This window comes from Ordospora colligata (genome assembly GCF_000803265.1).
Source record: "Ordospora colligata OC4 chromosome Unknown contig_03, whole genome shotgun sequence".
Classification (NCBI taxonomy): domain Eukaryota; kingdom Fungi; phylum Microsporidia; family Ordosporidae; genus Ordospora; species Ordospora colligata.
The window spans coordinates 132,095-147,003 of NW_014575405.1; the positions used below are offsets into that span (position 1 = coordinate 132,095).

Here is a 14,909-nt window from a genome sequence, read left to right on the forward strand (position 1 = left end):
GGAGAGCATTGATGAGTAAAACAAAAAAACGCATTGAGGCATTATCCGAGCTCTTTGAAAGTGAGAAGTCGTACATCAAAGATCTGCAGTTATGGGAAAGGAGTTTCAGGATGTGGATTCTTGGATGTCCACTGTTTGAGCTCAAGATTAAGTATGAGATATGCGATAGAGTGTTTGTTAACATGGAGAGAATCAGACTGCATCATCAGAGCATATTGGAAGACATGAAGAAACAAAACCTAGAGATCTATTCGCAAATCTCGCAGAGAATACCTGATGATGACAACTCGTTTGTTTTGGACACTGTAGATCATGATAACAAGACTTTAGCAAAGCTGGAGTATATATCAGTATATGAAAACAAGCTTGATGGATTTAAACTGTATCTTGAGTATGTCAGAGGGCTTTCAAAGGCACAGTTTGACCTTGAAAGATTGATGGAGTACTATCCAGAGTTTGCGAGCGGTGTGAAGGACTTCCTGAAGAGCCATGGCGTTGATTCTCTTGGAATTGAGCATTTCCTATACAGGCCGTCGCAAAAGCTTGCAAGATATCCTCTTCTACTGAATGCAGTTGTAAAAAACGAAGAAGACGATGGATTCAGGAAAATGTACCTTGGACTCATAGAGGGATTTAAGGTGATTACAAAAAGCGTTGATCACGAGTTTAATGTGTTCAGCATGCAATTCACGATATACAGGCTCGGGGCACGCTTCAGATACAAAAAGTCCATCAGGAATCAGCAATGCCTGGGATTATTTCAGATCTCAAGAAGTTTGCTGAAAGAAGGAGATGTGCTTGTAAGAAGCTTAATATCCGAAAAACACGTTGAATACCGGATGTTTGTGTTTGATCACGTGGTTCTCGCATGCAATATCCCACAGGATAGATTCGATGAAATATGCATTTGTGAAGAACCAATGCCTATGACACGGTTAAAAGTGCTTCGGAAAGATCCCGGCGTATTTCCAGATGCAATGCCAGTAGGCATGTGCTCTTCTTTGCTACTGTTTGTGATGGGAGGCGAAGTGGCTTTGAAGCTTTACTTCAAAGACAGCGGAGAGCGAGACGTGTATTACTCTATTATTCAAAAGGCGGTGCTTAAGGCAAATTCAAAGCTCAGCAAGAGCATATCTATCGATGTGTTGTGCTTGAAGAATGCAGGACAAATGAAATATGTGTGGAAATCTGGGCACAATACTCTAGTCAATGATACAGATAGTAACGAGGATGTTATGAGTGAAAATAATGAGGATAGTGTTAGTGAGGTTTATTCAATGTATTCTGAAGACATCCATGATCCTGAAGTTGAAGAGGCAATACTTGACTTTATCAAGAAGAGAGAAAGCAGTACCTTGAAAAGAATATCAAATGATGATAGAAGCCAATTTGCAGTTGATTTAACCAGCGAAAGCATGGATAATCAAGAATCGCTTGATACCAAAAGTGGAGTAGTAAAGTACGGCACAATGTCTGGATGGAGGATGATGTTTTCAAGGACTGAATGCTTCACCAGACATGTTGAGTTTCCATTAATAGCAGCCAGTACCAAAGATATGAAGAATGTAGACTCTAAGCAAGAAGGCATGTGTATTTTTGCAATGGAGAATGGTGGAGTATATTACAGGCTTTCTGATGTGAAGCCAAGAAAGATACTTGACAGGATAGTAGATAAGGTTGTTTATGACTCAATGTACGAAATCCTGATGTACACGTCTGAATCTGTACTGTATGTGGCTCATTTTGATCTTGAATCGCCATGCATTGAAGAGGTGGTTTTGAGCAAGGATGTTGGCAGCTTCTTCTACAGCTCGACAAGTGGAGGATCGTATATTGTATTGATCAGTCCTGAAAGCAGCCAACCGACCTCAGTGTTTCTGTTTTTAATTGGCATGTCGAAAGAATCAATTGACATAAGGTTTCTGAAAAGGATGTGTGTTGGATTCCGAGTGTCCAGTGTTCTGCTCTGCTCAGAGCGGATAGTGCTTGCATGCAAGGACTTTGAAATGATAGACATGGACACACTCAGAGCCGAGAATGTACTAAACATGCAGGACCCATTTCTTCTGATTCTTTTCAATAGACTTGAAGCAGCAATAGCTATTTCGATTCTTCCAATATCACAGCATTCGTTCCTGGTATGCTTCAGCTCGATGGGATTCGTTATTCATGAGGATGGAAGGCCAAAGAGAACAGGCGTGGTTTTTCTGTGGGATTGTGAGCCTGTTGAGTTCAAACTGGCAAAAGGACATGTGATATGCCTTGGGCATGATTGCGTAAGTGTTTTTGATCTCAAAACAGGAGTGCTGATTTTTACAAAGTACCAGAAAGGTTTACGCTTTGTAGCAGGGAGTTCAGAACCTTTGCTACATGATGGCGAATGTATATACACACTGGTTTTTGAAGAACATCAACAATCAGAACACTCAGTTTGAATATTTAGAACAATAGATTTGTTTTATACTGTGAAACTGTGCTGTAAGTATCTAAGCATAAAGTAAATATAAAACAATAAAATAATGTATTGATTGATATGTTGAAGAAAGCATCATTTAAGGTACTTTATGCCATTAGACATTGGCTATTCTTCAAATATTTTTACACAGGCAAATTATTATACCTGCTATTAATGAATCAAAACTTGTCTTGGTTCTATTGAGTTTAGAAACCTTATCATTGATGTTTTGTATCTTTTGAATTTCATACTTATAAAGAAGTAATCAAGCAAATCAACTCATGTTACTTAATCTGATTGTTTTAGTAATTATTTATTTGATTCTAAGGTTGCACTACATGCTATGTTACATGTCCATGTATGCTTTGGCCATTTGAACCACATCCCTTGGAAAACCTGCCTTTTCTGCAACCATAATTCCAAAGCTTGTATCACAAACACCATCAATAACTTCATACATAAGGAGTGTGCCTTCGCTTTTGACTCGCTTGTTAACAACATCATCTCCGCAAAGCTCAGGAAAGTGTGTTGCACAGAAACACAGTGATCCTTTATCCACAATATGCTCCTTCACTGCCTGTGCAATGCTCAGCCCATCTATTGCGCTTGTTCCTCTTCCAAGCTCATCAATAATAATCAGCGAATTCTGTGTGCTCAGGTGGCAGATCCTTGCTATATCCACCATCTCAGCCATGAATGTTGATGCACCTATAAAAGCGCAATCACTGGCACCTGTCCTCACATATATCCCATCAAATATCGGAAGCATTCCATACTCTGCAGGTATGTAACATCCAATCTGCGCCATCAGAGCGATAACACCACATGTCTTTATGAATGTGCTCTTTCCTCCCATATTCGGGCCTGTTACTACACACATTCTCTTCTCGCTCATACTAACTGTGTTCCGTATGCAGCTTCTATCTTCAAGCACAGGATGAAATCCATTGCGTATCTCAAATCGTTCATTATTAAATACTGGCCTTGCATATCCTGCAACACTCGCTTTGATAGAAAATGCATTCAACACATCAATCTGTGCAACCAAATGATTGATGCATTCGATATCAGGTAGAAACTTCCTGATCAGCATCCTAAGCTTTCCAAGCACTACTTCTTCTTCTCTGTCTATCTCTGCTTTGATACACCCTTTCCTTTCATTCATGCAAGATAACATTCGTGTAGTAAACGAAATACCTCCCTTCGTAAGGCTGAGCTCAAGAAATCCTTCTTTCTTAAAAACATCCTGGTTCTTTTGATATTCTCCTCGTGTACTCTTAAATACTCCTGTACTTGCATCATATCTTGCCTGTGGATATACTCTATAAACTCTTTCATATTCTGTATATATCTCCCTATCGATCTCATCAAGCTGACACCTGAGCTCACCAAGCTTATCTGAAAACTCAGGTCTGATTGCGTATCCACTCTCATCTTCCGAATACACATCAATTATCTTGTTGGCCTCGTCTAGAAATAAATTAAAGTGTTGGCAAGTTGACTCAAGAGTGGATGCAAACGCCTCTCTAAGGCATACCGACGATTCAAGAATCTTCACAATCACAGGAATACGTCGGATTGCTTCAATTAGCCTGAGAATCTCCTTTAGGTTTATTCTTCCATTCCAAATCCTTCCTATGTGTCTCTGGAGATCAGGAAATCCTTTCAATTCTTGTAGGTCAACTTTCATTAATGCTTCTACAATATCAAGCCTCTTCTCAATCGCATTAATATCAACTAAAGGTTGCAAAAACATCTTCTGCAGATGCCTACGGCCTTGATTGGTAAAACATGAAAACGTACTAAACACACAATGCTCGTCTTCCTTCAGCACATTCAATGTAATTAACACATTCCTATCTACTCGGCATACAAATTGCCTAACATACTCCTTATGCTCGTATCTTTCTTCATCAATCTTTAAATACTCACACAGCATCCTTGTTGTGCTTCCATTATACTTTCTCAAGTTACTCGGTACTCCATACCTATTTAGAAGCTCTTCTGTCCTTGTTGTGTCACAAACCACTTCCATAATGTTCTCCTCATTCAGGATCCCATAGAGGCTAGTAAACATATCATCATCCTTGAATGTGCATGTATACATCGTGGATTCACAACTGCCAACAAAACTAATCTCCACACACTCTGTAATCCTCACTGCTGCAACCGAAGGTGCCTGTCTACTATCAAGAAGCATGTCTGTAAAGTCATGCCAATTGCCAGGATAACCTTCTCTTACAAGCTTACATCCATTATACTCCTGAACAGCCACTCCTCCACTTCTTCTCGTAAGCAACGCCTTCATCACCTCCTCTGCTTCTCCTTTTGTCATCCTTAGCTCATCCATGCCATCTCTTCTGACAATATCTTCATGGCTATGGTTTGTAACATGCTTGATGTCGTCTTCAAACACACAGTACCACTCTCCTTTTACAAACACCTTAAACTTATTGCCATCCAAAGACTTGTAGAATCTTACAAAATCATCACTCATTCAATGGGATATTCTTTATCCATCTAATCTTAAAAATCTCAAATCCAAACTTAAAAGAAATCTAATTATTTATTAGTCATACCCATTATACACTTTATACTTATATCTTATCTTACTTTCACGCCAACATCCATTTTCAACCACTCAATTACTCAACTACTTTCCATTACTAAATTACTCAACCACTCAATTACTAAATTACTCACTCATCTCAACCACTGAATTACTCTTCATTATTCACGAGCCACAACACCTGTTCTTACTCTTTGCACTATTAAAAAACATCTTTGTCTCATATCGTAGATGCTCAGACTTTGCAACAAGATCCTCTATCTTGTCATCCCTTTCAAGCACCGCAATCAGTGTCTTGGACAGCGCTCCTCGTGTCTCCTCAACCTCTTTCTGCACTTGATGTAAGATATGCTTTGATGTAGGATCCTGATACTCTTCAATCAGCTTCTCAATGTTTCCATCCTTCGCCTCCTCAAGAAACTTCAATGCAACCGCTCCTGGATACTCAAAGTTAGAGCATGCAACATATGCAAGATCTCCTTGCACCATAGTAAATAGCTTGTAACTCTCCTCATTAAACTTATGCACATACTCCTGAAATTTGTACGTCTCCAATCTCTTGACAAGCTCATGCGAAATAAATGTCACAGTCTCTTTCACCTTGCCTCGTGTAAAAAAAGAAAACTGCCCAAGACTAAACACCTTCTTCTGTATCTCTCCGCTATTCACGTCAAAAACTATCAAAGAAATCATCCCCATCTAGGGTTCACTTCATATCTCTTTCTCAACTCACAAAATCACACCAAATATAAACATTGAATAAATCATTTAATTATCCTCCGGCTGCTTGACCCATGCCTTCCATACCAGAGCCCTTCATGTACTCACTCATTATACTTCGCAGTTCATTAGATCTATTCTCAAGCTCTTCCAAAGAGAAGTCCATTCCGTTTATCTGCGCAAGCCATGCCTCATTATCACGGACCGTATTCATGATATTGTCCTTCTGCTCTTGAGGAATGTTGGCATTCTCAATAGCTCCACTTACAGAGTGTAATGTTTGCTCAAACGTATTCTTCTTTCCTATTTTCTCCTTGATCTCAGCATCAATTTTCTCGTGCTCCTTTGCACTCTCTGTCATTCTCTTGATCTCTTCTTCACTCAACCTACTCTGTGTATTTGCAACTTGTAATTTACCAGACTTACCTGTCTGTGTATCCTTTGCCGTGACTGTAAGCACGCCATTATTATCAACCTCAAAAGTCACTTCAATCTTTGGCACACCAGCAGGTGCAGGAATAATCCCATCAAGATTAAACGATCCTATCTGCTTGTTGTCTGAGCACATAGATCGGTTTCCCTCATAAACATTGATTGTAACCGCCGTCTGGTTATTCTGGTACGTCGTAAACGTCTCTGTCTTCATTATGGGAATGCTACTGTTCTTGTCTATCAGCGTCGTAGCTACTCCTCCTGCCGTCTCAATAGACAGATTAAGTGGAATGCAGTCAATCAAGAGTAAGCTTGTCCCTCCTGCAAGTGCATCAGAGTATATTGCGGCTGCCTGATATGCTGCTCCATAAGCAACTGCTTCATCTGCATTAACTGGCTCAATCACCTTACTTGCTCCAAAGTAATCCGCTAGCAAACTCTTGATCTTAGGTATCCTTGAAGACCCTCCAACAAGAATCACCTTTCGGATACTATTCTTTGCCTCCTCAAGCATTCTCTCGAGATTCGGGTTCAACAATAGTTTACTTCCATCTGCTGAGTATTCAACACCTGGCGCCTCTTTATATAGAAGCAGGCATCCCTTTACTCTCTCCATACATCTCTTGAATAAGTGATCACACAGCATCTCAAACCTGGCTCTTGTAATTGGAACATTCAGATCGTCTGTAGCATGGAAGCATGGAACATAGATCGAACTGCTGGTAGACGAACTCAGTATTGCCTTCACTCTCGTGCATTCAGCTCTCAGTCTCAGTATCGAGTTCTCCTTCAAATCATTCTCCTTCACACTTGTATTCTTCTTCAAAAACTCTGCAATGCAGTAGTTAATCAGAAGATTGTCAAAATCCTGTCCTCCAAGGAATGTGTCTCCATCAGTAGCTCTTGCTATTCCAAGTGATCCTTCCGTAGAGTTAAACTCAAAGTCAAGCACGGACACGTCAAACGTACCTCCTCCAAGATCAAACACAAGCACATCCTCTTTTATGGCATAATTTGAATTGGTTTGTGTCTGCACATGTCCATATGCGAGTGCTGCTGCCGTAGGCTCTGCAAGCAGTCTGACCCTATCCGGATTAAATCCTGCTATTGTTGCTGCAACCTTCGTACTCTTCTTCTGTGGCTCATCAAAGTATGCAGGAACCGTCACAACTGCTGAATCAACAGTCACACCAAGCTTAGCCTCTGCTGCCTTCTTCAGATATGTCAACACTCTTGCACTGATCTCAATCGGTGCATAGTAATGGTCAACTCCATTCTTTGTCACCTTGATTGCTATGTTGTCATTGCTGTTAATATTCTGATCCTCCTTCCTTGTCTGGTGGTCATACTTCACCACCTTGAATGGCCATCTCTTCAATGATTCCTTGATCTTCGGATCATCATAAGATCGTCCAATCATTCTCTTCGCATCAAAAACAACAGAAGATGGATCGCTTCCAAACATGTTCTTCGCTGCTGTTCCAACTACTACATTGTTGTTATCATCAAAACACACTACAGATGGTGTCGTCCTCTCTCCATCTGCATTCGTAATTATCTCAATATTCCCATTGAACATTGATCCCACACACGAAAAAGTCGTTCCAAGATCAATTCCAATCGCATACGATGTCTTGTTAGGCACATTAGCTTCACTCATATTTACCGTTAGGGTAAACGTTCATTTTTATTCTTTTTTCTTTCGCGATTTTTCGGTTTTTTCTAGAAATCAATGCAATCATACTTCACTTCACATAATTCCTACTTCACTTCATATCACAACTGCTTATCATTGGCATTGACATAATTATTAGCATTCACTACAATAGTCATCATATTCACATTAAGTCTTTATTACTTCACATTCACTATAATCATCATCACTTCATATTTACATGAAAATTGCTTAACATTTACATTCACTACAATAGTCATCATATTCACATCTCTATCAATAATCCTACTTCACATTCACTACAATATTACATTCACATCTCCTCAAGCTAATCACTTTATTACTCTTCATTTGTATTCTACAATGCTTATTCAAAAAGCACCTCAAAGCATTTTCTAACATAATCAATCACTTGGTAGTCTTTGCTCCTCAGCACATCGACTAACACTCCCCTTAGTTCCTCAATAAGCCTCTTATCTCGTCGCCTTGCCATCTCTCTAAGTAGTTCATACACCTCCCTTTGCATCATCATCGAGTAGAACCCGTTATACACCGCTTCAATCCGATTGTACTTGCATAACACTTCTCGAACCCTTCTAACAACCTCAGAGTACACAACCTCAATGTCATCAAACACAATCCCATAACACCTAATTAACACACTCTCCCTCCTTTGACGTGCATCCATGCCTATCATCTCAAATATCACTCCATAGCCCTCCTTCAAATCCACCAGCGTCACCTCATCAAACGGTTGCTGCTCAACTCCTCCCTGCTCAAAATACATCTTCTTAATGCTCACAAGCACTCCGTGGTAGAACATCAGAAACTCTAAGACAATCCTCTCAATCCTCTTCATCTTGCCAATTACTTCATTCCTAACCTCAATCACTCCATCATCCACAAGCACACCGCTCATCATCTTGCATGCCTTTGCAAATATCATCTTACTACTCTTCACAAACGACATAAACTGATTCCTACTCATCTTCCTCTTGGTTCCACACATCACTCCTCGTACCACATCCTCCCACAGATTCTCATCTTCACAATGCTTCGCAATACTCATCACTACCTCAGAATATCTCTCTCCACTTCGTGCCAGTAATAAGCCTATCCTTTCAATCAGCATCCTAGACAACCCTACATCCTGTTCTGTAATCCATGAGATATAAGCATCCAATCTTACATCCACAAAATCATCTCCACTCGCAAGCATCTCAATCATTCCAATCACTTTTTCCTGTAATAGCCTATTTCCTGAACTAATAAATCTTTCAAGACAAGGCATTAACGTCTTCAGATCCTGCTCCCAAACCACAAAATACCTCAACATCTCAACCATCTCTAAGCACATCGGAAGACTCTTCATATCTGCTACTCTTCTATCAGTCAATCTATCCTCATATTCAACTCTATCAACTCCGTTGCTCTGCACATTCACTTCATTTCCAGACTCAGAATTACATACGCAATCAATCGGAATCCTTCTCAAAACATCCTTATATATCTCCTGTATCCTCATTCTCACTCCACCGCTCTTCACCTCCGTATCTTTCTTACAAATCTTCAGATCAACAGCCGTCTCTTTCTTATATTCTTCAGCATCAGCAATACACTTTACAACCATCTTAAATCTTTCCATGCTCAGCAGTCTCACTTCATCATTATCGCTGCACATACCATCTACCAAAACCTCAAAAAATACACTGCTTATACACTCATGCTTACATATCATTTCCACACATCCTCCACTCTCCCGGAGCATCAAGCACACCGTGTTCAATCCATCTAAATCAGATTCTCGAATCAAATGCCTTCCCTTTTCAAAAACCTCACACACTCCACTTATCGCTTCATTCCAAATCCCATCGGCATCATTCATCCACGCCACACTCATCATAAGATCAAGCAAATACCTAACTGTCGTATCTCGCATAATCACTCTGCAATCACTCAGCTCCGCTCTAAGAATCTCCACATACCTCTTCCATACCTTATTCACACCATTTTCTATATGATTCATACCTGCAAGGCACTCTCCAACATCCCGCAGAACATACATCAGTTTTATACCCTCCTCCTCACTAACATTACTGCACATCATGCACAGGCACTCAACAATCACTTCAAAATGCAAGGCATTTAGCAAATGACTAAATCCCCCAACCATCCATTGAATCAACAAATACACACTTGAATAAAGCTCAGGTACACATCCATGTCTAACACACTCAACAATCACATCCCATCCAACTTCTGGTGTCACAAGCCTTAACACCTTGAGTAACATTTCCAAAACCTCTTTTTTCTCTGCATCAGCACAACTCTTCAACATCCTCTCCACCATCCCGAAAATAACTCCTTCAATATCAACACTCAGAACCTCTAAATCACTGGCATAATCAATAACAATCAGGCTGAATATCCTTGTGGCATACATCCCTTCTCCACTACTCTCTTCAATAACCCCATTCAGAATCATCTCAAGCATCCTTATATTCAGAGGCTCAACAATCACAGGCTTCATCACATTGAACACAGAGTGCAAAAAATCAATCTTCTCCTTTCCACTCCAGGCATTCTCTGAATCATCCTGCACATCATTAATCATGCTTACGCCCTTTAATACATAGAACATCTCTTCTGCATCAAAACGCCCAATTGCATCAACGACCTGGCCCGCATACTCCTTCCCTCCATTAAGCACCACTCTCCACGAATCCTGCATACCCTTTCTGTTCTCTATTGCACACCGCATCATCTCCTTGCAAAATCCTAATTTCATCCCAACATTCAAAAAATTCTCGAGCCTTTCTCTATCACCAACCCCTGCATAGAAATCAACAACTGAACACAGCAAATCCTTTAAATCCTCATGAGCACGCTCAACCTCTACCAGCTTCTCAAGCAGCTGTGTAGAAAACTTATCGAAAAATACCTTTGTAGATGGATTATACCGTGTTCCATTCAATTCTGTCTGTCTTTCAAGCTGTATCTCCAAAGAGCTTTTGATTGATGCAATCACATCTCTGCTCCCCGCCTCATCAACAGACATATCACCAAGAATCCTGAAAAACATCCTTCTGACAGTTATTGCATTCATCCCTACCAGATAAACTCCCATCTTCCCAAAAAACTCAAGAAACATCTCCCGCTCCAGCTCATCAAATCCATCATACGCTTTCTCAACTTCACAAAAAAACATCTGAATGTCTTTCTCAAAGATTGCTCCGTTTCTCTGTGCTAATACCTCAATCACCTTGTAAACTCCACCCTTCGATGAGCTTCTCTTCCTTATCAATCGCACCAACGAATCCATTACATCATTTGAATACACATTCCTAAACACTTCATGCACAAAAAGTTCATTTCGCATTGTAATAATGCACAGAGTATCAACAACAAAATAACACATCTCCTTAGAGCATGAAATACAACTCAAAAGATGCTTCAAAAAACACACTCCATCATTAACCACTTGCACCATTCTACACATTTCAATACATGGAAGTAACTCAGATTTTGAATAATCCATCTCATTTGTATGCTCTACGTCACGTGCCTGCTCATTCACACCCATATCACCTTCACTTTGAACCTTTCTTTCAGGTATATAATGCATCCTACTAAATATAAAATCAATCAAATGCATCGCTATCGATCTTGCTGTTGTCTGCACCTGTCTACTTTTGTCCTCTATCATCACAAGTAGGCTCTTCAATAGACTCAATGCAACATCTCCACCAAAATCATCATACCTCATGAGATAATAGCTCATCTGCAGAATTTTCATCTTCGATGCTTCGCACCAACTGCTCTCTCCGATTGCACTGACTATCTCTTTTACATCTTCATAAACAAATATCTCATTCACAAGAAGAGTATAAACAAAGTCAATAACAAAAAGTGGCGCGTGCTTTCTCAAACACATTGCATTCACAATCATTTTCACAATCCAATACTTTTCTTTTATGCATTGCTTAATTCCATCGTTTCCAACCCCTTTGATCTCATCCTTTGCCTTGTGGCACATTGCAGCTACATTAGTATCATCACACGTCTTCAAGAGCTTTTCAATACAAGTATCAATTTCGGCTTTATCCAGGTACATTTATTTACAGAGGGGTTCAAAGCTATATTTATTGATTGCCTGAAACACATGGTGTGTTGTACACATCAGTGATAAACATTGCTGTGATTCGCCTGGTTTGTTGCTGCACATGTAAAAATCATAAAATGGAATGCCCTGATGTTCGTCTTCATGGGGTTGCCTGTTGACGACGGGCACGCACAGCTCACAGAGGATCAGATATGGGGCGAGCATGGGGTGCTTCTAAACAGGATACTGCTGCCATCATTCACTGGGGTGTCACTTGAGGGAATAGTGAACCAGGTTGAGAGACTCTGCTCACTGCAGAAGACGTGCGAAGGGCTTCTGAAGACATTCAGCAAGCAAGAGGCTACTGTAGATGCCGAAGAAAGTCGTGTCAACCTCAAGTTTAGGAACATGAAAGATGCACTCAGGTGGGACGAGAAGTGTTTTATGACAGACTCGATTGACAAGGCAATTGCACTTCTTGAGAAAGAATGCACACGAATCAGTGAGAGATTCAACACAATGGTTGAGGAGTTTATTCATGCTAAGACAGAGTGTGAGAAGCTGCAGAGACTTACAAGGGGAAGCCTAAGTGAGATCAGCCTGAACATCATTGTTGAGAATGACGAGCACTATGAATTTCTAAAGGTTCTATATGTTGTGGTGCCAAAGGCAAGAGTAAACGAATTCAAAAGGATGGTTAATGAATCGCCGTATATTTCTGAAGATGCAGTTGCAAGCATAAGTAGTGACGAAGATTATTGTCTTTTCAAAATGTATGTGTTGCAACACAATGAGGATGAAGTCCGGAGTGGAATACACATGGGAGGGTTTACAATCAAGGAGTTAGATCAGGAAGGAACATCGTGCACACAGATTACAAAGGAAAGACGAGCAGCAGAGGAAAAATATTCGTCATCAGAGGAGTGCCTTATAAGGTTTGTGCATGTGAATCTTGATGAGGCCCTAAAGATATTGATCCACACAAAGCTATTGAAGCTGTTTGTAGAGTCAGTGTATAGATACGGATTGCCTACGGATTATGCGTTTTTCGTGATCAATGGAGAAAAGACAAAGATTATGAAGCAACTAGTGCCTATTGCAAGAGGCTGGCCATCAGAAAGAATCGCATACGATGAGGATGGAGAAATAAATGATGAAGAGGATGTCTTCTTTGCACTAGAAGAGCTTGATCTCAGCCAGAACGATGAGTAAGCATGATTTAGTGTCTTATAGTCCTGCCGATCTGTAGTAGCCCAATAACATCTCCTGCTATACATAATAAATACGATAAAGCATTGCTAGTTTATTGTATGTTGCATTTATTCTTTCCACACCTTTTTGCATTCCATGCATTTGTAAAAGATAGTCATGGGCTCATCTGCACTTCGTGTCTGAAGCTCAACAAAGGACACCTGCTCTGATCCGCAATCGCATTTTTTACCACATTTCATAACAAACTTTGCATTTTCTTGCTCATCTATCAGACCTTCACTTTTCTTTGGCTCCATGCAAGTCTTCTTTGATATTTCCTCAGACATCAAATACATGTACTTACACATGTTGCAGAACAAACCGTTGCCTGATGTTTGCTTCCTTACCACAAGCATGCTTGATCACAGTGGACAAAATAACATTTCTGGGATAAATTCACCATACAAATCATTAACTTAAATACTTAAAAGCACATGATCATTCGATTATAATTCACTGTAATCATTCAATTACACATTATCATAACCTTATATTTCACAAGCACATCTCAATTGTATCATCAAAGAAAAACCGAAAATTATACACACCTTGCTCTTCATTAAACTCCTGATGCGTCAGTGATGCATCAATTTGTCTGTTTTCAAACCTAAACCCAATATTATCATACGGCTTACATACAAATACAATATATCGATATCTATCATCATATTCTTCCACTCCTTGCTCAAGACTGCTAACAAAGCGATACTGTGGAAACTCTTCTGCAAGTTCATATTTTATCATAATATTATATCCCACTCTTCCTCCTTGTATTAAACACTTCACTTCATGTACTGGAATATCCATACCAGCATTATCTTCTTTGATGATTCGTGCATTGTGTTTCTTACCTTCTCTATGGCGTACATAGCTCATCTCTGTAGAATGCCTTGTGTTGCAGATAGCACACACATATCTTCCTGCATCATCTTTGATTAGATTTGCATCTGAATCCAAGCCATGGATCTCAAAAAATAGCATCTTGCTTCTCTTCTGCTTATGCTTTCTAATCTCAGACCCAGTATGGATCTTTACTCCCTTCTTATTCATCCAAGGGATACACATGTACACGTATCTACTACTCGTGTTCTTTAAATCTTCTTGTTTCAATCTACTAATTGGCTGTTGAGTTTTTACTAACATGTTTTGTTTGTTATATCATTCAATAGTCTTTGCATAGATTCGGTCAAAAGCCAGCTAAATCCATCATTCACACCTTCTCCACTTCTGGCGCTGCACCTCACAAGCCTTACGTCCTTCCTTGATAAAAACCGTTGGAAATCATTTCCAAACACATCCTCACTGAATCCTGGATTGATATCGCATTTATTTGCTAATAGCAGCATCGGCTTGTTAACAAGCGAAGACTTTATCTGGCTTACATGCTCAGCAAATGACCGGCAATCAGTCGAATCAAAAACGAACACAACCCCGTCAACATCTTCATAGTAGCTTGACCAATACTCTAAAAACACAGATTGTCCTCCAATATCAAGAAGAATCAATTCATATCCTCTGTACACACCGCTGTGTATTTGATATCCAAATGTTGGCATGACATCCACCACAGGCTTTCCAAAAAGACAATGCAGAACACTGGTTTTACCTGCATTATCAAGCCCAAGAACAAGGATTTTCAGTTGGTTTCTCTCTTTCTTGATTCTTCTCACTGCCCTAGCGAAATGCATGGCGTATGCTATCAAAT

The 14,909-nt window shown here is 39.9% G+C and overlaps 9 protein-coding genes across 9 annotated transcripts; 2 read left to right on the forward strand and 7 right to left on the reverse strand.

Moving 5' to 3' along the window:
* Positions 1-11: 11 nt before the first annotated feature.
* M896_031160 (Rho/Rac/Cdc42-like GTPase guanine nucleotide exchange factor) lies at positions 12-2,435 on the forward strand (the record flags this gene model as incomplete). The annotated part of the gene is made up of 1 exon (XM_014708685.1): positions 12-2,435. One exon carries the CDS (start codon positions 12-14, stop codon positions 2,433-2,435), a length of 2,424 nt encoding a protein of 807 aa, XP_014564171.1.
* A 366-nt stretch (positions 2,436-2,801) lies between these two features.
* On the reverse strand, positions 2,802-4,952 carry M896_031170 (MutS-like mismatch repair ATPase; the record flags this gene model as incomplete). Its single annotated transcript, XM_014708686.1, has 1 exon — positions 2,802-4,952. The coding sequence occupies one exon, from the start codon at positions 4,950-4,952 to the stop codon at positions 2,802-2,804; it is 2,151 nt and encodes a 716-aa protein (XP_014564172.1).
* Positions 4,953-5,189: 237 nt separating this feature from the next.
* M896_031180 (synaptobrevin/VAMP-like protein) lies at positions 5,190-5,723 on the reverse strand (the record flags this gene model as incomplete). Its single annotated transcript, XM_014708687.1, has 1 exon — positions 5,190-5,723. One exon carries the CDS (start codon positions 5,721-5,723, stop codon positions 5,190-5,192), a length of 534 nt encoding a protein of 177 aa, XP_014564173.1.
* Positions 5,724-5,796: 73 nt separating this feature from the next.
* M896_031190 (heat shock protein 70) lies at positions 5,797-7,836 on the reverse strand (the record flags this gene model as incomplete). Its single annotated transcript, XM_014708688.1, has 1 exon — positions 5,797-7,836. One exon carries the CDS (start codon positions 7,834-7,836, stop codon positions 5,797-5,799), a length of 2,040 nt encoding a protein of 679 aa, XP_014564174.1.
* Positions 7,837-8,218: 382 nt separating this feature from the next.
* M896_031200 (uncharacterized protein) lies at positions 8,219-11,965 on the reverse strand (the record flags this gene model as incomplete). The annotated part of the gene is made up of 1 exon (XM_014708689.1): positions 8,219-11,965. The coding sequence occupies one exon, from the start codon at positions 11,963-11,965 to the stop codon at positions 8,219-8,221; it is 3,747 nt and encodes a 1,248-aa protein (XP_014564175.1).
* Positions 11,966-12,103: 138 nt separating this feature from the next.
* Positions 12,104-13,165, forward strand: M896_031210 (subunit C of vacuolar H+-ATPase V1; the record flags this gene model as incomplete). Its single annotated transcript, XM_014708690.1, has 1 exon — positions 12,104-13,165. The coding sequence occupies one exon, from the start codon at positions 12,104-12,106 to the stop codon at positions 13,163-13,165; it is 1,062 nt and encodes a 353-aa protein (XP_014564176.1).
* A 107-nt stretch (positions 13,166-13,272) lies between these two features.
* M896_031220 (subunit M of DNA-directed RNA polymerase) lies at positions 13,273-13,560 on the reverse strand (the record flags this gene model as incomplete). Its single annotated transcript, XM_014708691.1, has 1 exon — positions 13,273-13,560. One exon carries the CDS (start codon positions 13,558-13,560, stop codon positions 13,273-13,275), a length of 288 nt encoding a protein of 95 aa, XP_014564177.1.
* Positions 13,561-13,699: 139 nt separating this feature from the next.
* Positions 13,700-14,254, reverse strand: M896_031230 (subunit 2 of splicing factor 3a; the record flags this gene model as incomplete). Its single annotated transcript, XM_014708692.1, has 1 exon — positions 13,700-14,254. One exon carries the CDS (start codon positions 14,252-14,254, stop codon positions 13,700-13,702), a length of 555 nt encoding a protein of 184 aa, XP_014564178.1.
* An 86-nt stretch (positions 14,255-14,340) lies between these two features.
* Positions 14,341-14,892, reverse strand: M896_031240 (ADP-ribosylation factor-like GTPase; the record flags this gene model as incomplete). Its single annotated transcript, XM_014708693.1, has 1 exon — positions 14,341-14,892. One exon carries the CDS (start codon positions 14,890-14,892, stop codon positions 14,341-14,343), a length of 552 nt encoding a protein of 183 aa, XP_014564179.1.
* Between the last annotated feature and the right edge of the window lie 17 nt (positions 14,893-14,909).